Here is a 17,063-nt window from a genome sequence, read left to right as displayed (position 1 = left end):
TGCTTCTCACAAGCAGCTTGGTGGATTTTGGATCCATTCGTACTGGAGCAACTGGTGCCACAAACGTTTCCTGCTTAAACAATTCTCAAACCATAGGAAAAGGCGCAATGCTGCCATCTGCTGGTGAAGGTTGCAAACTCGACCAGCACACTCAGCCGCAACTGAGACAAATGCATGGATGTCTTGTAGAGTCTGCCTTCATTTTTGTTGTTGTTGTGAACAAAACACTGCCTTGACAGATTAAGGAGATTCGCTAAATAAATAAATAAATAAATAAATAAATAAACACTTGCTCCTAGGCAAACAGACTTCACCATTCATTCACCATTTATGAAGTGCCTTCACCATTTATGAATGCACTTCATAAAAGTGCATTTTATGAATGCACTTCATAAAAGTGCACCATTTATGAATGCACTGTGCATTCATAAATGGTGCACTTTTATGAAGTGCACCATTCCTTTCAGTAACAAAACACCCAGACAAAATTATGTTTCCACCCTTGCACCTCACATTTTGGTGATGTTCTTATCTTGCAGGTTTCCTCCCCTTTTTTTCCCCCTCTTTAAATATAACAATGGTCATGATAACAAAACACATCAATCATAGTTTAATGAGCCCACAGGATGTGTCTTCAAGAATTAAGATCACTGTCCTTTGCGCATTAGCAAACTTTATTGTGCATTTGAAACCAACCCAAATTATCTTCCAGACTTGTTGACAGATGTTACACAAGGAAATAGTTTGTTTGATGTGTTAGTTGGCGCTATGTGTAGAGGTGTGGCACCATTGAACTCAAACAATGTGAATTAAAACCGACGACACTGTCATCTGGCCTTTTACCAAATTACTCAAGGTAATCTTTGTGTACTCTTTGAGTTTGAAGAAAGCAATAGCAATTTCTCTTTTAAAGATCGTTTCATATTATCCTGACACATAGCAAATAGAAATAACTTTTGCAATTGTAACTGACGCAAAACAGGAAAATGACAGTCATACTGTGTGTCTTTCTTTGTTGTGAATGTAAATATCTGATATCAACTTTATAATCAAAGTTGAGAGTTGGTAAGAAAGGGTAGCTTTCCAAAGAAGCCAATCTTATTGCGTCATTGGCTTTCCAGCAATCCCGCTTCCTTAGCAACCACGTAGCAACACTGAGCAATTGACAGTATTGAGTAAGATGGCAATAACACTAAATTCAGTTTCAAAAAACATGTTGCTTATTTTCAGACATATTTAAATGAACTGCACAATTATGCGTTAGTTAAGTTTTTACGTGCCATTTTTATAAAAATCAAATATTTTTCAGAGGGGGGTAATCTGATATGATTAGTGCTATTAACACAAGTCCTACCAGGAGGGGTGGTTAATAACAGTAAGTTCTTTTTTAACTGTGTTTTTGTTGCAGTGAAGAGATACATCAATATTCAGAATCAATGCTGAACATGGATGGGTAGGCTTCTTAGAATTAGTCATGATCAAGGAAATTTACTCAGTAATCTGAATGACTCCAGCTGATATCAGAGACAAAAAAAAAATCTTGAGAAAGAAATGTTTAGACATTTCTAATCAGAGATGAGGAAAAGGAAAATGAGAAAAAAAAATCATATTTTACTATTGTTAGAAAAATTAACATACTTCTTACTTCCAAGGTGATATATTTTCTTATACGTGTGTGTGTGTGTGTGTGTGTGTGTGTGTGTGTGTGTGTGTGTGTGTGTGTGTGTGTGTGTGTGTGTGTGTGTGTGTGTGTGGTCATTACGTTATGGTCACCTCTAGTGGTAACAGTTGGATCAGCACCGGTTCCAGGTGTCTGATGAGATCATTACCAAGACGATGGGGCAGATGCTTGCATGGGAGAGGTGTAAGGGTTTTTAAATGTTTTTTTATGAAACAAGATTTCAAATCAGTCCGTTATAACATGAAAAACGTGTGTAGTAGTAATACTTTAATACTGTAAAAGTTACATTTGACCAGTTAACTGCATTTTAGATATTTTCAAAAGCACGTGAAATTTCGTTTCCTGGCATGATTAATTTGAAAAACATAAACAGTTTTATATTGTGCAAACACAATGGGTGCATTTTTGACCGATCAGTTACAATGACATATTTCTATAGTGTAAAATGACAGTTAAAACCGCAAGAAGTGACATTATGTTGGAAACTTCCCTAATTACACTCACACGTGACCATTTTGACAGAAGGGAGCGATTAGGACACACTTTTATCCTTCCGCCAGACGGACAAAGAAATAACTATTTGACAGTATTTTTATTCTGCAGATGTAAATAATTACTTAACAGAGACTGGTAATATTATTTAAATGAACACTCGGTGATCTTAGGCTGACTGAGTTTTAATTATTTGTTGGGACTATATCGTGGCGGCGGCAGAGTACATGTTGTAAAATCCTAGCCTGCTCTAGCTTCTTTTTTTCCTTCGGTTGGAGGCCATGATGGGAGCCTGAGAGTTCAGCTGGAGCGAGAAAAGAAGATGATTCCCCGGGACGAAACTGTCAAATCAGTACGGGCGGATTTCTGATCGTTGTATAGTCTATATACATCTGAGGTGGAGCCTGTCACTTTTTTATTTTTTTTTCTCAAATGTGTTCTTGGCAATCAGTCGATGACAATGTTGAATCGTTAGGAGGTTTTTGGATCGAAAAAGGAGGTAGCATTAGCCGCGCTAGCTGGCTACGTCTCAGTGACTGGATACTGGTTTTGAGAGCCGGTGAGTTCTCTAACCTCATCGCCTGGAACGCGTCGGAAATCTTACAAGTTTCACCCGAGGATAACTGCATGTATTTTATCCGGGAGCGTTTGTACGACGAATCGCAGGATTGGGAAAGTCGGGCCTGCGCCGAGGAGCGGAGCAAGGCCCGTCTTTATGGTCCAGAGGAAGCCTTTCTAATCCCACCGACAGCCACTGCTCCGTGCGAGGACCTGCAAAATTCAGCAGCCAGCGACCAGGAGGACCGACTGCGACGTTAGCGACCAGACGCAGAATACTAAATAAACCTGTTTTAGCCCCCCCCCCGCCCCCTCACCTTCTCCTGCACCCCCCATATAGACTCTCTTATCACCTGCTACAATGGCTGCGATTATAAAAGAAATGGTCAGTCGGAACAAAAGGAGATACCAGGAGGACGGTTTCGACTTGGACTTAACATGTATCCTTCCATGTTCTCTACGGGGTTCCTTTGCATTGCTTTGTGGCGGGGCTTTGTTGTGTGTATTTGCAGAAACGGGGCCAGAAACGTCAGCGGAGGAACGTGAGGTTGGTGAGCTTCCTTGCTACCCTCGTTAGCTGTCGGCTAGTTGCCTCGCTGTCAACCAGCATGTTTGAAAGACGCTGGATCTGTCAAAGCAGCAACGCAGAAATGTCACAAGAATATTTAACTTGGAAATTGCTCCCCACCTCCCTTTTTTTTATTTTTTTTAAAAAATCAAGACTGTTGTACATGTGTTATAATTCGCACAGGGATTTTTATTATTATTAATGTTATTATTATTATTACTTGGAACACCAGTTAGCCCAGCAGTGAGCTGATTTATTTATTTTTTTAAAGGTTGTCAGATTATTGTTGTTATTGGTATTTAATCGTTTTATTAACTCATCATTGGACGCTCAAGGCAGTTGGTATCAGTTACAGAATGCATGCATCTTTTGAATTACTTGTTCTTCTGGTTTATTATGGCGGGGTTGCACTAATTAATGAGTAGTTAGTCTGTCTGAAAGGGTTCAAAAGTCACGATCTATTCTATTTAATAAAAATAAAAAAAAATGTCGCATGCATATTTTTCACATGGTCATTTTAAGGAATCATGTCTTAAATGACAACTGATTGTAGTTGGTCTGATTCCCTGTAGCTGTTAAGATGGCCCTCCTGCTTATTTGGTTGGTGATTAAACTAGATTAACAGCTGATCTGGTACAGTGTTGCCAATTAGATTCATAATTTAATGTCTGACATTGCAGAGAGCAGGCTATTATTAAACTGTAGGCTTGATGAGATTGGGCTACTTGTGAGCTGATGATGGCACGCCTAGCAGCTAAACACATCTGTTTTTTGTTGTTTTATTTTTAAACAGATTTAAGTTAATTATAATTATCATTGTAAAGATGTAGGTCAATTTTATTGTTTTGATCCTCTTGAGAGAGGGAGAGAGTTTTGTTTGTGTTTTTTTTTATTTATTTTTTTTATCTGATGCTGAAATGCATCCAGAAAAGTGTGTTTGGGCAAATTCAGGTTTTAAAAAAACAAAAGCCTCATGCAGCCAACAGGGCTGCAAGAGATGAAAAATTAACAAGCCCCAGTTTTTAAGGACATACTGTGCTGTTGAAGTCATCATTGTGTCGTTAGCTCGAACACAGGACCGACGCATGCTTTTATTAGAGATGCACTGATCAGGGTTTCCATGGTTGATGTTGAGTTTTGTGAGGTCTCACCTGCCAGTTGCATTTTATCTATTTATTTCCCTCCCATGAGGACCATTAAACTGCAGTGGGTTCTTGGGGCGAGTTAATAGGTTTGAATCTAACGGTAAGTTAAGGAATTATAAGATGATCCCCCCCGTTTATCCTTCAAAGCCTTCATCTGATTTAACTTCAACTCAAAAAAACAAAAAGTGCATCAAAAGACATGCTCTTGTGATGCCAAGTTCTCAGTGTTGATGCATTTAATAGACGGAAAAGAAATAAAAATCTCACTTCTTTCTCAATTTGACCTGCCATTCAAATGGGGAGGAATTGGGCCAAATCTTGAGTGTATTATGTGTGAGGGGAAATTGGATTTCTTTGTACCTTGATTCAGCTGCGTGGCGCCGTATTTGTAAAGTGGCCGTGCCGTCGGCCATGTGGCGTCTGTGTTACCATACGTTGCTGCATCGGGTCAGGTGTCTTATCACCTGGTTTCATAATGTGGTAAATCTAATGTGTCTTTCAGGGTTGGCGGGACGCTGCGGTGTGGCTCTCTGTGCCCTGATGCAGGTGTTAAAACGAGGGGGCGGGACCCCCGCTGCTCAAAAAGGGACAGCTATCTTTTGCTTGAGGTCTATCCCCCCCCCTTTGTTTAGATGTGGGCACTTTCAAGTTGCTTCGTTTTATCATTTCTGGCATGGCATCTAAAAACAATACGGGCTCTCTCTGCAGTTATGTAATGCAGTATCACAGTTCTGGGAATTGCCCTTAAAATAGAGTTGCCGGTGATCTTGTATCAGCGTTGCTGTCTGAGTGCTCTCTCCCTCTTTTTCCCTCTATCTCTCTCTCCGGTCCTCTCAAACCACCACCTCTCCTTTTTTTTTTTTTTTTTTTTGCTCTTTTTCTTTTACTACTCCCACTCCAACTCTTCCTCCTTGTGCTTTGCCCCCTTTCCTGTCCTCCCCACCTCCTCCCTCTTAGCGCTCCGTGCTTCCAACTCTCCCTTCACCCACCCCTCCTCGACTTCTTTGCTGGAAGTTGTGGATTTGGTGTATGCATAGAGCTCAGGCAAGGCTGGCTTTAAAGAAAAGGCGTGCCTAAAGCAGCAGATTTTTTTTATTTTTTATTGGAGCTTACATTGGGGTCCTGTGTATGCATTTCTTCCCAGCTGCAGAAACCAAGCCCCCCCCCCCCTTCCTTGGACTGAGGCTCTCCTGGGAGCTCCGGATTATTTTCTTCTTTTTTTCTCGCATTGAAGGCTTGAGTAGCCCATTAACTGGGTAAAAAAAAAAGAAAGAAGCAGAATTTAGATTTTAATTAGGTCTTTGTGGCATTAATGTGCAAGATTATGGCATATAACAGATAGACGTCTTCGTTGCGCTTTGTGGAAATGGATTTGAAGAATGCGAACATCACAAGCAGAGGTGGTTCTAACAGAAATGATGCCCTGGTTATCAATCCACCCATCCCTTCCTCACCACTCGGCTTATTAAAATGTGAGTAATTATCAGACTTTTTTTTTTTTTTTAAGCAGAAAACTGGTAACTTAGTCTCTCAGCACTCGGCAGCAAGCAAGGGAAATTTACTCCAGTGCAAATGCGTATAAGTAGTAGCAATCTTGCTCAGGCCAAAACAGATGAAGTATATTCTATTTTCTCATTCGTGGGCTCCCTACTCTCTCTGCCGCCCTGGGCAACCGCCCGTATCAAAAACTGCCACTGACTGTAAGCAGGCATGGGCTGGTTTATCGGTGTTGCAAATTATGCCAAGGTTTTGAAAGGGCCGTTTCAAAACTGCTCAAATTTTGTCACATCATTCCACAGCTGACTGAGATGAAAGAAGAAGAAGTATAGTGACCAGAGTTTAGTGTGGCTGCGCACTGGCGGTCAGCTGACTGAAATGTGGCTGCTCTACTTTTTTTTTTTTGTTTTTTTCCTCGCTAACAGCAAGGGTGAATTCGTCTGGATGTATTTCTGGAAACCAAAAGCAGACAGTCACGGGGTGGAAACTACCCACCCGCTATTAAGGTAACGCTGTTTTGAAACCTCTGTCAAGCTGCAGTCAACATGTGTGTTAAGCCGCTGACTGCGGGGTGGCTGCATTGGCAGATAGTCTGACACATATTAGCTTGTATTAGCTGCAGGTGTTGTTACTCTGCAGAAAGCAGAATGACAAAAAGCTCTGACGGTATCCACAATGAGCTGTTTTATTTGGAGGGGCTGGTCTTTGCTCAAGTTTATGTATCAGAATTAAAGTAATATACGGTGTGGAAAGAGTTCTTTTAGCGGTCATATTTTTTTTTGCAGTTGTAGGGGAAAGAGTTGGTTTTCCGGCCTTTTTAAATAACGATTACTTTTCTAGTTTGGCATTTTTAGCAAGTGCTGTGAAAATGTGGTGTTTTTACACAACTTTATAAGAATCTTGTACGACTCCATGTTTACTTCCAACAGATTTTTCTTTTTTTCCCCCCTCATCCACGGTTAGCTCGGTGTAGCTTCCGCTGGAAATATTAAAATGACTATGGTCTATTCCAGATGGAGGAATTTGAATCTTTTGTTCGTCTTACAGTTGACTGTGAGTTCCCGTTCTGGTCTCCGGCTCGCTGCAGGTCTGCTGATTGAACAATGAGCCATGTGTACGTGCCGAGCGTACCATGAAAAAGGTCGTCCTTGTGTTTTTGCATGCGCAGGTAGCTACTCGTCTGTGTGCAGCTTATTGTGTAAAAACCATCAGGTGTGTGTGTGTGCGCGCATAATTTCTCTGACCAGCTTGTAAACCAAAGATCAAATTTGAATTTTGTTTTTCCTTTTTGTTTTGACACCTCTGCTTGGAGAGAGTAAGAAATTGCGCTCTTTTTAGTTAGTGGTTACAGTGTGAAATCATGCATCTTATGGCGACGAGCAGATTTCAGTTGCAGGTAGGCGTATAGCAGTCAAGGTTCGAAAACAGAAATAAACACGGCAACTGAATCTTTTTTTTTTTCTTGCCACTGCAACATTACGTTTCGCTGCGTGACGACATCCACGAGTCACTGTGCTGCAACCTTCCAGCCCTTTACACAAAACATGTTTCTTCTTCTTCTTCTTCTTCTTCTCCAGCTACCTGTGTGACGTCACAGTGCTCTGACAGATATTCAAACGAGTTCGGCCCTAGGCTCTGAACTGATAATCCGCGCATTTCATTTCGTCCCGATATAACTTTCGCGCTCTAAAAATAAATGTCGGGTCAAGGAGCGGAGACTCTGGCTACACCCACACGCATGGGCCTGGCCTGGCCGGGGCAGGAGCGCTGCTGCTGCCGTCCTCTCCGCCTCTCGCTGTCAAGGCCATCTGCACCTCCGCGAGGTGCGAATATACCCCCGTGCGCACCGACCAAGGCCCTTTTCCTCTGCGTTCCCGTCCTGCCGTAACGGCAGCGACGACCTCGAGTCGACTTTGACTTTAACTTTTAATAAAGGTCCGCCGCTCGTCTTCCCGTTCAGAAATCGTCTTGTGGTGTTGTGTTTTGTTTTTGTTTGTTTTTTCCCCTTAACCCGTGCTGAACAGATATCTACCCAAACATTATTGCTATGGGCTTTCCAGCAGAGCGACTCGAAGGCGTGTACAGAAACAATATAGATGACGTAGTACGGTGAGTGATGCCTTGCGCCTCCTTCCGTGACATTCTGTTTGGTACATTAATAGCATTTTAAGATAATTGAGTTTTATTTTCTGTTGACCCTCTCGACAGGTTTTTGGATTCGAAGCATAAAAACCATTACAAAATCTACAACCTGTGAGTGCTCGCCGTACTGTTTGTCTCTCGTCGAGTTTGTGTTTACTTAGAAACTTCCTCCGCATGCCGGCTAACTGCAGTTTGCTTCTTCCCATTTCAGCTGCGCAGAAAGACACTACGATGCTGCCAAATTCAACTGCAGAGGTAGGCTGCTTTACCTCCTCGCCGTCGGACTGAAAAACTTTAAAGAAAAAAAAAAAAAAAAAGGTTGACTGTTCTCGCGCTCATCGCTCTCCGCTTCTGTTTTCCACTCGCTCCTTCCCGACGCTGCGTGGGCCCGTCGCGCATCAGTTGCACAATACCCTTTCGAAGATCACAACCCCCCTCAGCTGGAGCTAATTAAGCCATTTTGCGAAGACTTGGACCAATGGCTCAGCGAGGATGACAATCACGTGGCGGCCATCCATTGCAAGGCCGGCAAGGGCCGCACCGGGGTCATGATCTGCGCCTATCTGCTCCACCGCGGCAAGTTCACGGAGGCCCAGGATGCGCTCGACTTCTACGGGGAAGTGAGGACACGGGACAGGAAGGTGAGAGCTGAGGAGAAGAGAGAAAGAGAGGGTGTGTGTGTGCGTGGACGACTGGAGACGGATTGCTCAGCCTGGAAAATGTGGGATTTGATTTGCTTTTAATGTACTTTGTACCTTGTTCAATTATCTAAATCTTACTCCTTTCATACGTCCTGTGTTTCATTCCCTTTTCCCCAATGTTTTCCCGTCCTGCCTTTTTATTATTTTGTCCTTCCTTCATATCTTATCTTTCCTTCCTTACTTGCATACTTCTTTCCCTATTCTTCCTTTCTTTCTCCTTTGTCTTTCTGTTGGCTGCAGTCCTTTCTTGTTTATTTTCTGCCTTGTTCACCTTATTCCTCTTTGTCCTTCCGTCCTAGCTTCTTTCCTTCTCTTGTGTCTTTACACCCTTTCCTCTGCTCATCCTGTCTTCCTTTTCTCCTTTCCTTTCTACATTGTCCATTTTTCCATCCTTATGTTCAACATCCCTTCCTCGTCTCCTTTTTTCTGTCCTCTCATCCTTTTCCCTTCCCGTTATCCATCCTTCATTGTCCCTTTTACACTTCCCTTGTTCTACTTTGTCTTCCCTCTTGTTCTTCTTTCTACTTTAAAATGATTGTGAAGGACCGAGAACTCTGGGAAGTGGAGAGTTTGGAGAAGCATCATAATTTTACAAGAGAAAGTTTGCAGGAACTCCTGTCATAATCTGGGTCGAGTGGAGCTGAGAATTCGTCTAAAATGTCAAATTTGTGTAGATTTGAGAATGAATCCCAATGAGAAGCAAATCAAATTTAAAATCTTCTTAGACTGTCTCAGAAAGTCACCAGTAAATGTTGTTGCATGTTTTCCAAAGCATACTGGGAATCCTAAAAGGTGACATTTGAACATGTCGTCGGCGTCTAACTCCACATTTTCCCCCGACGGGTGTCTTGCAGGGGGTGACAATCCCGAGCCAGCGCCGATACGTGTACTACTACAACTACCTGTTAAAGAACCAGCTGGAGTACAAGCCGGTGGCGCTGCTGTTCCACAAGATGGTCTTCGAGACTCTCCCCATGTTCAGCGGGGGCACCTGCAGTGAGTCAAGTTCATGTTTGAATTCAGCTCCAAACCAGGGTGTAGGCATGCATGCTGCCGTTCAGAATGGAGAGAGAGTGACTCAGACTCAAGGCTCACCCACGCTGCGGCGTAGCGCCGTGGAGGACAGCAGCTCCTCCTCGGTCGTCCGGTGTGCCGGTAGTTTTGGCCCGTGGCTCAAATCGGTTGCCTTGTTTTTGGACTTTTGGCAGAAAAGTGCAACTTAATGTTTATTCACCTCTTTGTTCAAAAGCAACGTCAACACGTTGCCTAGGATCTGTAGAGTCAGAGCTTTTCCACAGCGAAACGTTGTGGAAGTGTCACGGAGTTTTCTCGGGCTGTGCGGAGACTGTACTAAACGCAGCGCTGCTCCTCCCACACCTGTTGCTGCTTACTGCCGTTCAACTTATTCACACTGCCACATTTTTTTTTCTTTCTTGCTTGAAAGACAAAAGCTTTCTGGAAAAACATTTGGCAAAAAAAAAAAAAAAAAAGCTTGCTTTAAAACTGCAGTAAAAATATTAATTATACATTTTCTAAATTATGTAAAAAAAATAAAATGAAGAATCCAAATATAATATTGATATGATGGCAATAAATATTGTCAATACTTTTTATTTAAAAATAATCTGTCCTAATAATTTTGCTGCAGTATAAATAATTGTTGCTTTTTTTCCTTTTAATTAATGTGCACTAATTAATTCAAATAGTTTTTTTTTAAATTGATTTTAAATAATTTCAAAATGTTCTCATATCACCCGATGCCTACCTGTGTTCTTGTCTTTTGGTTTTCTATGTTCGGTCGTAGGAGGAATTAGAGCCTCCACTGTTTAATCACTGCACAGGGGAAGTAAACGCCGCCGCCGCTCACAAATAAACGAAGCTTTCACATTGGCGAGATCAGCCAGGCTTTTTACTCCAGTTAAGTCCACCAGGAAGTAGCTCAAAGTTGGAAGAGGAATAAAAAACGTTTTTGTCTGCAATTTTGTTTTGCATACAATAGCCTGGCCACACGGCTCTTAATAACTCAGTTATCAGTTTGTGGCAGTTATCTGTATTGACACATCATTACGCGTTTGCTCTGAGCCCACTGAGCCCAGAGTGATATGCCCGTTGTAAAACGGCGTGTCTACGCCAACGTTTACACTCGTAGTCGCCCGTTTCAGCCGCCAAGTCGAACGCCGCCTCCTAACGCTTTCTATTTATTTAGTTGTGTTTTTTTTCTTTCTTTCTTTTTTTGTTTTTTTTGTGCTGTTTAGTGACACTCCATGCTCTTGAGGATGTTTATAGAAACAATGTTTATAGAAACAATGAAATAATTCAGCCTATGTGCTCAAAAGTGTGTGTGAGTCACTTGATGCTGAGCTGCTCTTGTGTCTAAATTTGTCCGTTTTCAAGCTGCTGGTCAGAATTAAAAGCCGCTCTTCCTCCTTCAATGTTTGTGGCTTTCTTGCCTTAACGCCGGAACCTGCTCATCGGCCCTGACTTCATTAATCCTTCTCTTTCCTGCTTTATTCTCCTTTTACTTTAAAACCGAAGCCCTATTCTGAGAAATCTCCTTAAACGTGCAGGAGTTTATTTTCCTCCGCCCTCTAGCGAACCAAGTTTTGATAATCTTGTAACAAATAGCTCACCAAAGACGCATTTAATGATTTTTTTATTTTTTTTTTTATTTTAATGGTTGTTTTATTGCAATTATACGAAGTTCCCCCTTTTTTGTTGCTTCCCCTTTTGTGTATCTCACCCCGATTGACGTCTTTTCAGAACTGTAAGGCACGCACATTCCTGTGAAGCTGCACACATGTATGTTTAGGAAAAGTTACCCTGATGCAAACATGTGAATATTTGTGTGGAGCTCTTGTGTTTATGCCTGCTGTGCTGTGAAGCCCCTGACCAGCCAGCCAGGCCCTGCTTGTGATAATTTCCTTCTTTCTCTCTAAGGGGACAGTACCGTTAAAAACAGGAGCGAGCCGACCCCTCAGGGCTTCAAGAAAGGGAATTGGCATTGGGGTAAATGAGCCTTTCATCCATTATTATTATTTCACTCATTTGCTTTTATATGGCCCCAGAGACGCACCAGGCCGGAGCAGTCTAAGGTAGACATGTTGCCTGGCAGGAATAGACTAGAGCTTTGAGACGCATAAAAAGTAAAAAGAAATAAAAATAAAAGTCATCTTCAGCACCACCCCCACCCCCACCCTGACAGAAACCGGAGAGGGACAAAATTGGTCAAAGTGCAAAGTGTTGCGCTTGTCTAAAACTAAACCGTATCTGTCAGAATAGGGTTCCATGTCTCTTATTCTGGCTCTTTTTTTAAATTTATATATATATAAATATATATATAACATTTGTGGTCTGTTACTTACCTTTCCTTCTCTAGTTTTTTTTTTTTTTTTTTCACATTAAACTGTCACTGTTGGGACTCACATGGTGGGGGGAGGTGGTGGTGTGCTGTGTCTTTTGTCCAGCTTGTGTAATAACAGTGGTAATGTCCTGTCCTGCTGCCCTGATTCACTCCCTGCTTCTCCCCCTCTTCCCCTCCCTCATCTCTCATGTCATAACCTCTTGTTGCTTTGTCTCAATTTATCTTTTTTTTTTTTTTTTTTTCAAATTTTTCCATCATATATCTCGCCCCCTCAACCCTCTGGCAACATCACCGCTCTTTCCGCAGATCCGCAGTTTGTCGTATACCAACTCAAAGTGAAGATCCACACGTCGAACCCGGCTCACACCAGAAGGGAGGACAAGCACATGATATTCGAATTCCCCCAGCCGCTGCCCGTTTGTGGCGACATCAAAGTGGAGTTCTTCCACAAACAAAATAAGATGATGAAGAAGGTTAGTTTGCTGGGCTTTTTTTAATGTGTTGTACTTTCACAAAGCTTGATGAATGATCAGAAGTAGATTTTCATCAGCTCTTTCCTCTTGGCTTTCTGTAAAACTTTTAAAACTTTATAATTTATTGACGATAATAAACACAAAGGGAGAATTCATTAGAAACCAAGATTTGTGGCCAATTTCCAGCTATTAAGCTTTAACCGATTGAACGTCGCATTACTAAAAGAGCAAATTATTGATTTGTAGCCTTCCTTTTGTGAGCCTCAACAGTTGTTACGGTAACATGCTAAATGGTGTGCGAGAGCTGGAAAACGGAGTTTTACCCTTTTAAAACCGAATCGTTAGGATTTGGCATTTTGTTCTGTCTTTAGGATCCTTAATTATCTTTAATGTGGTCAGTAAGAGAGCAACAAGAATGTTAAAACACCGTATCTCAAAGTGAACCGTGTCTTTTAAAGCTCTGTCTAGTTGAAGCTTCATTTATAAGTGAGACAGGGAAGATATTCTTGAGTTTTCAGGATGTATGACAGTCAACTAGCAACTAATAATAAGATTGGCAAACTACACTTAAGTACTGATTAACCTTCCACCACAGTTTTGCAACCTTACAGGAACTGCCTGAAATGTAGCTGCTAACGATGCTAAACTTGCCTTTTGCTTCAGAGCTTCCTTTTAGCCTTCGCTGAAGGTCCATTTCATTGTTTCGTAGGGATGAAACAATATGAATATTTGTCCCAATATTGATATCCAATTTTAAAATTACTCTTAACGGCTGCTAACTTGTTTATGTTCATTTTTGACAGTTAAACAACCCATAATCCTTTGCAGCATCACTGTCACATGACTGAACAAATACAACACCTGAAGCACAAACTGCTTAACATGTAAACATGCTAATATGGGCCCAGTTTTAGACGATAAAAAAATGACCAATATTGGCCGATAAAGATGTTGATACTGACGTATTGTGCATCTCTAGTGTTTAGGGAACCTGGACTGCAGTTGCGTACCTCCAAGTTTTGGCATTTAATTAAAAATGGGAGACGGCTTTATATAGACAGGTCAAACTTTGTCTGAATTGGTTTGATTTGTGAAACTTTCACCAGAGAAGATGTATCCTTAACTCCTGATTTTCAAATCTGCCACATTCTGTGGTAAAGATGAAAAGCAGTGCGACTTCTGTAACAGATTCAGACCTCCTGGTATCTGCTGAAGTTTTTTCCTGGTTCGTTGTCAAATTAGTTTTTCCCAGTTTGGTATGAGTTGTGTTACAATTAAAACTGCTAGTCTTGGCTCCGAATAACAACTTGAATTGAATACTAAAGAACTGGTCAGTTTTTAGCTTTCCGACCAACCAGAGAAGCCAAAAACCTTCCGATTCTGGCCCCCGATCAGTTTCTCCCTAAATCTGTCCAAACTCCTTCTTGGCTCACCTATTTCTCCTTGCCGTCTTTCTCTTCCGTCAGGACAAAATGTTCCACTTCTGGGTGAACACATTCTTCATTCCTGGACCAGACGAGAGCGGGGAAAAGATGGAGAACGGGGCGGTGAACAACGTGGAGAGCCAGCAAGGAGCGCCGGGCCTGGGCCAGGTCCAGGCCCAGGTCCAGACCCAGCCGCAGGGCGCCGAGACCAGGGACGGCTGCAGGGAAGGCGACAGGGACTACCTCATCCTGACGCTCACAAAGAACGATTTAGACAAGGCTAACAAAGACAAAGCCAACCGCTACTTCTCACCAAACTTCAAGGTAAGCAGGGACGGGAAGCCGGTTTGGGTTTGTCGCACGCCAAGTCCGCCGGAGAATTGAACCTGTTTAACCGAAGCTGTTCTCGATTTCCAGGTGAAATTGTATTTTACGAAAACCGTGGAGGAGCCTTCAAACTCCGAGGCTAGCACTTCGACGTCCGTCACCCCAGACGTTAGCGACAATGAGCCAGACCATTATCGATACTCTGACACCACTGACTCTGATCCGGAAAATGAACCTTTTGATGAAGAGCAACACACGCAAATCACAAAAGTGTGAACTCTTTTAAAGCAGGAAAAGAAGAAATTATACACCTGAATTTAAAAAAAAAAGGAGAAAACTTGAATATAAACTCAAAAGAAGAACCTTTGTCCCTTTCCCTCCCCCAGACGGCAATAGAATATCATGTCGAATGCCAATTTTAGGGAAAAAAAAAAAAAAAGATAAATATCCTGACCAATATATTGTTTCTGTTTTTATTATTTTTTTTTTTTTTTTTTTTTTTTTTGGCACAGCAATGTACCATGTGCGAGGTATTGACACTGTTGCCCCGTGGGAAAAGGTGCTGTAGCTATAAAGATGTGTTTATATATATATACATATATATATGTATATACATATATATACATGCATATATAAACAAACTTTTTTTGTGTCAAAGACAATGGAAAGAGTACCACAATCAGGAGACGGGAGTTGAAGTGTGGGAGAAGTTGGAATGAAATACTAGAACTAACTAGAACTATGCTGCTCCTTCTCCTGTCTAAACCAAGGCCAGTGCTGCAGTCACTTTGTTTCACTCCCTCTCTTCTCCTCCCTCCCTCCCTTCCCGCCTTTTTTTCCCCTCCCTCATCTTTTGCTCTTCCCTCCTATCCTCCTTCCTTATATTCCTTTACTGTGAATGCTTCTTGTGCTCTTTGCAGGCTGTCTCATGTGACTTTTGGCCTTTGTGCAGTGCAAACTGCATGCAGGCAGTGGGTTGGGGGTGGGGTGGGGTGGGTCATATGGGGGGGTTTGGGGGAGGGTGGGGGTTTGCGAAGAGGCTGTGATGATGTCTAAAGCATTGCCATTCCTGTTCCCACTGTGTATACGTTAAATTATGCAGAACAAGGCATCCCATGTAATTGTTAATGTTTTTTTTATCCTAAGATAATAAAAATATAATACACAAAACAGCAGGGAGACCGGAAAGTGTTTGCAATAATGTCAACACTACATTATTATTATTATACATTTTTTTGCATGTATTGAAATTGGAGTCCATCCCAAATAAATGTATGCTATGTTGTCATTTCTTACAGAATCCAGCCTTAAGATGCATCTCCACAGTGTTTGAGTCATGCAGTAGAAAATACCTCGGCAGGTTTTTTCTTTGTTTTTTTTTTTTTTCCCCCTTCTCCTCTTTTCAGCTCCCCTGCTAATGTTAATGGATGCGGTCGGTTTGCCGATCGCGGGTCCGAGTGATCGTTGCGAGCGACAGCAACCCAAGACCGTGTAGCCCAAGCTGTTAAATGTGGGTAAGTTGGAACATGTGCAACAAGTCGGGGGAGGAAAATGAGCACCGGCGAGGGGAAATATGCTTTAAAGCAGGTTGTCGTTGCAGCTGTTCGAGGCGCGCTAACAGTAACTTCCTGCTTTAAAAGGTCAGGGCCGCAAATAGTCGGGACTCAAGGTGGGGAACTGACGGAAGGATTGTTGTTCAAAGTTCAGCTGAAGGGCCTGTTTTGTCTGTATTATTAAGCTGTACTAGGGCTGGTGTTTGAATTCAAAATTCAATCAGATTTTCTGACATTTTGGAGCTGAAAGAAGCTTGACCTCATGCTAAACCAGGATGCTTGCGGAATGGAGAAAAGGAAGGAAAGTGTATGCAGACCGAGAGGAGGGGAGAAGCCTCGGGTAGGTTAGCCGGCTCCGCTAGCCTACCCCAATGAAGGAGTAATAGGATTAGCAGCCATGTTCGTGTGATGGGAGTGCGAGACCCTGGAGAAAGCATGACCCAAAGCCTTCTGATAAAAATAAAGTATGAATTAAACCTATATATTAAAAAAGAATAAGAAAAAAAAAAACGTTCCACCCCTTGAGGCTGCTGGCACATAATCCCCACCCCTCCCTCTGCCTCTATTAAGGCTCTCAGTCCTCGGCCCGGTCGAGTTGATAGAGACATCAAAGCTAACCAACACGGTGTCAAATGAGACAGGCAGCAAGTCGCAGGGGCCCGGCTGTAATTGGCTGAACTGAGAAGGAGGGTGAGACTGGTAGATTAATAATGAATGTGCTGTGCTGGGCTCTGGGAGAGAGAGAGAGGCTTCTGCTCTCCACAGGCAGATGTGCCAGAGTTTCAGAGGCGATGTGTTGTTCTTCGTCACGTACAGAAACTCCACAGCAGCACAACTTTTAGACGCTTTCATGCCTGGACTTCTGGCTGCTTTAAAACGGGTTACGTTTTACGAGATGGGACAAAAGTTCACTTTATATTTAGCTATAGTGATGAACATCTTGGGAAAGTAAAACTCTGTTTTAAAATGCATAATGAGACCCAGACCATAGAAAAACGCTTCTCATTCAGTTGCGAGTTATTGATATGTGCAGTTGGGCTCCCTACCCAGGGTGCCATCAAATTGTGGGGTGGCACAAGTGCAAATCAGAGATAAATTATTGTATGCTTTCACAACTTTTCTGTTGCTTGTTTTTAAGCAC

General features: G+C 42.3%; 1 protein-coding gene across 2 annotated transcripts; it reads left to right on the top strand.

The window, feature by feature from the left end:
• The first annotated feature begins 2,423 nt into the window (after window positions 1-2,423).
• ptena (phosphatase and tensin homolog A) lies at window positions 2,424-15,541 on the top strand. 2 transcript variants are annotated; one of them, XM_008429381.2, is made up of 10 exons: window positions 2,425-3,171; window positions 7,966-8,050; window positions 8,150-8,194; window positions 8,295-8,338; window positions 8,486-8,724; window positions 9,639-9,780; window positions 11,722-11,790; window positions 12,452-12,618; window positions 14,085-14,366; window positions 14,460-15,541. In XM_008429381.2, exons 1-10 carry the CDS (start codon window positions 3,093-3,095, stop codon window positions 14,643-14,645), a joined length of 1,338 nt encoding a protein of 445 aa, XP_008427603.1. In that variant the 5' UTR covers window positions 2,425-3,092; the 3' UTR covers window positions 14,646-15,541. The 2 variants fall into 2 exon arrangements, with proteins under 2 accessions (XP_008427604.1, XP_008427603.1); XM_008429382.2 differs by lacking the exon at window positions 11,722-11,790 and having other exon boundaries at window positions 2,424-3,171.
• Window positions 15,542-17,063: the final 1,522 nt, after the last annotated feature.

The sequence above is a fragment of the Poecilia reticulata genome, chromosome 15 (genome assembly GCF_904066995.2).
Source record: "Poecilia reticulata chromosome 15, P_reticulata-male-v2, whole genome shotgun sequence".
Lineage (NCBI taxonomy): Eukaryota > Metazoa > Chordata > Actinopteri > Cyprinodontiformes > Poeciliidae > Poecilia > Poecilia reticulata.
This window is presented reverse-complemented; position numbering and strand designations above follow the sequence as displayed.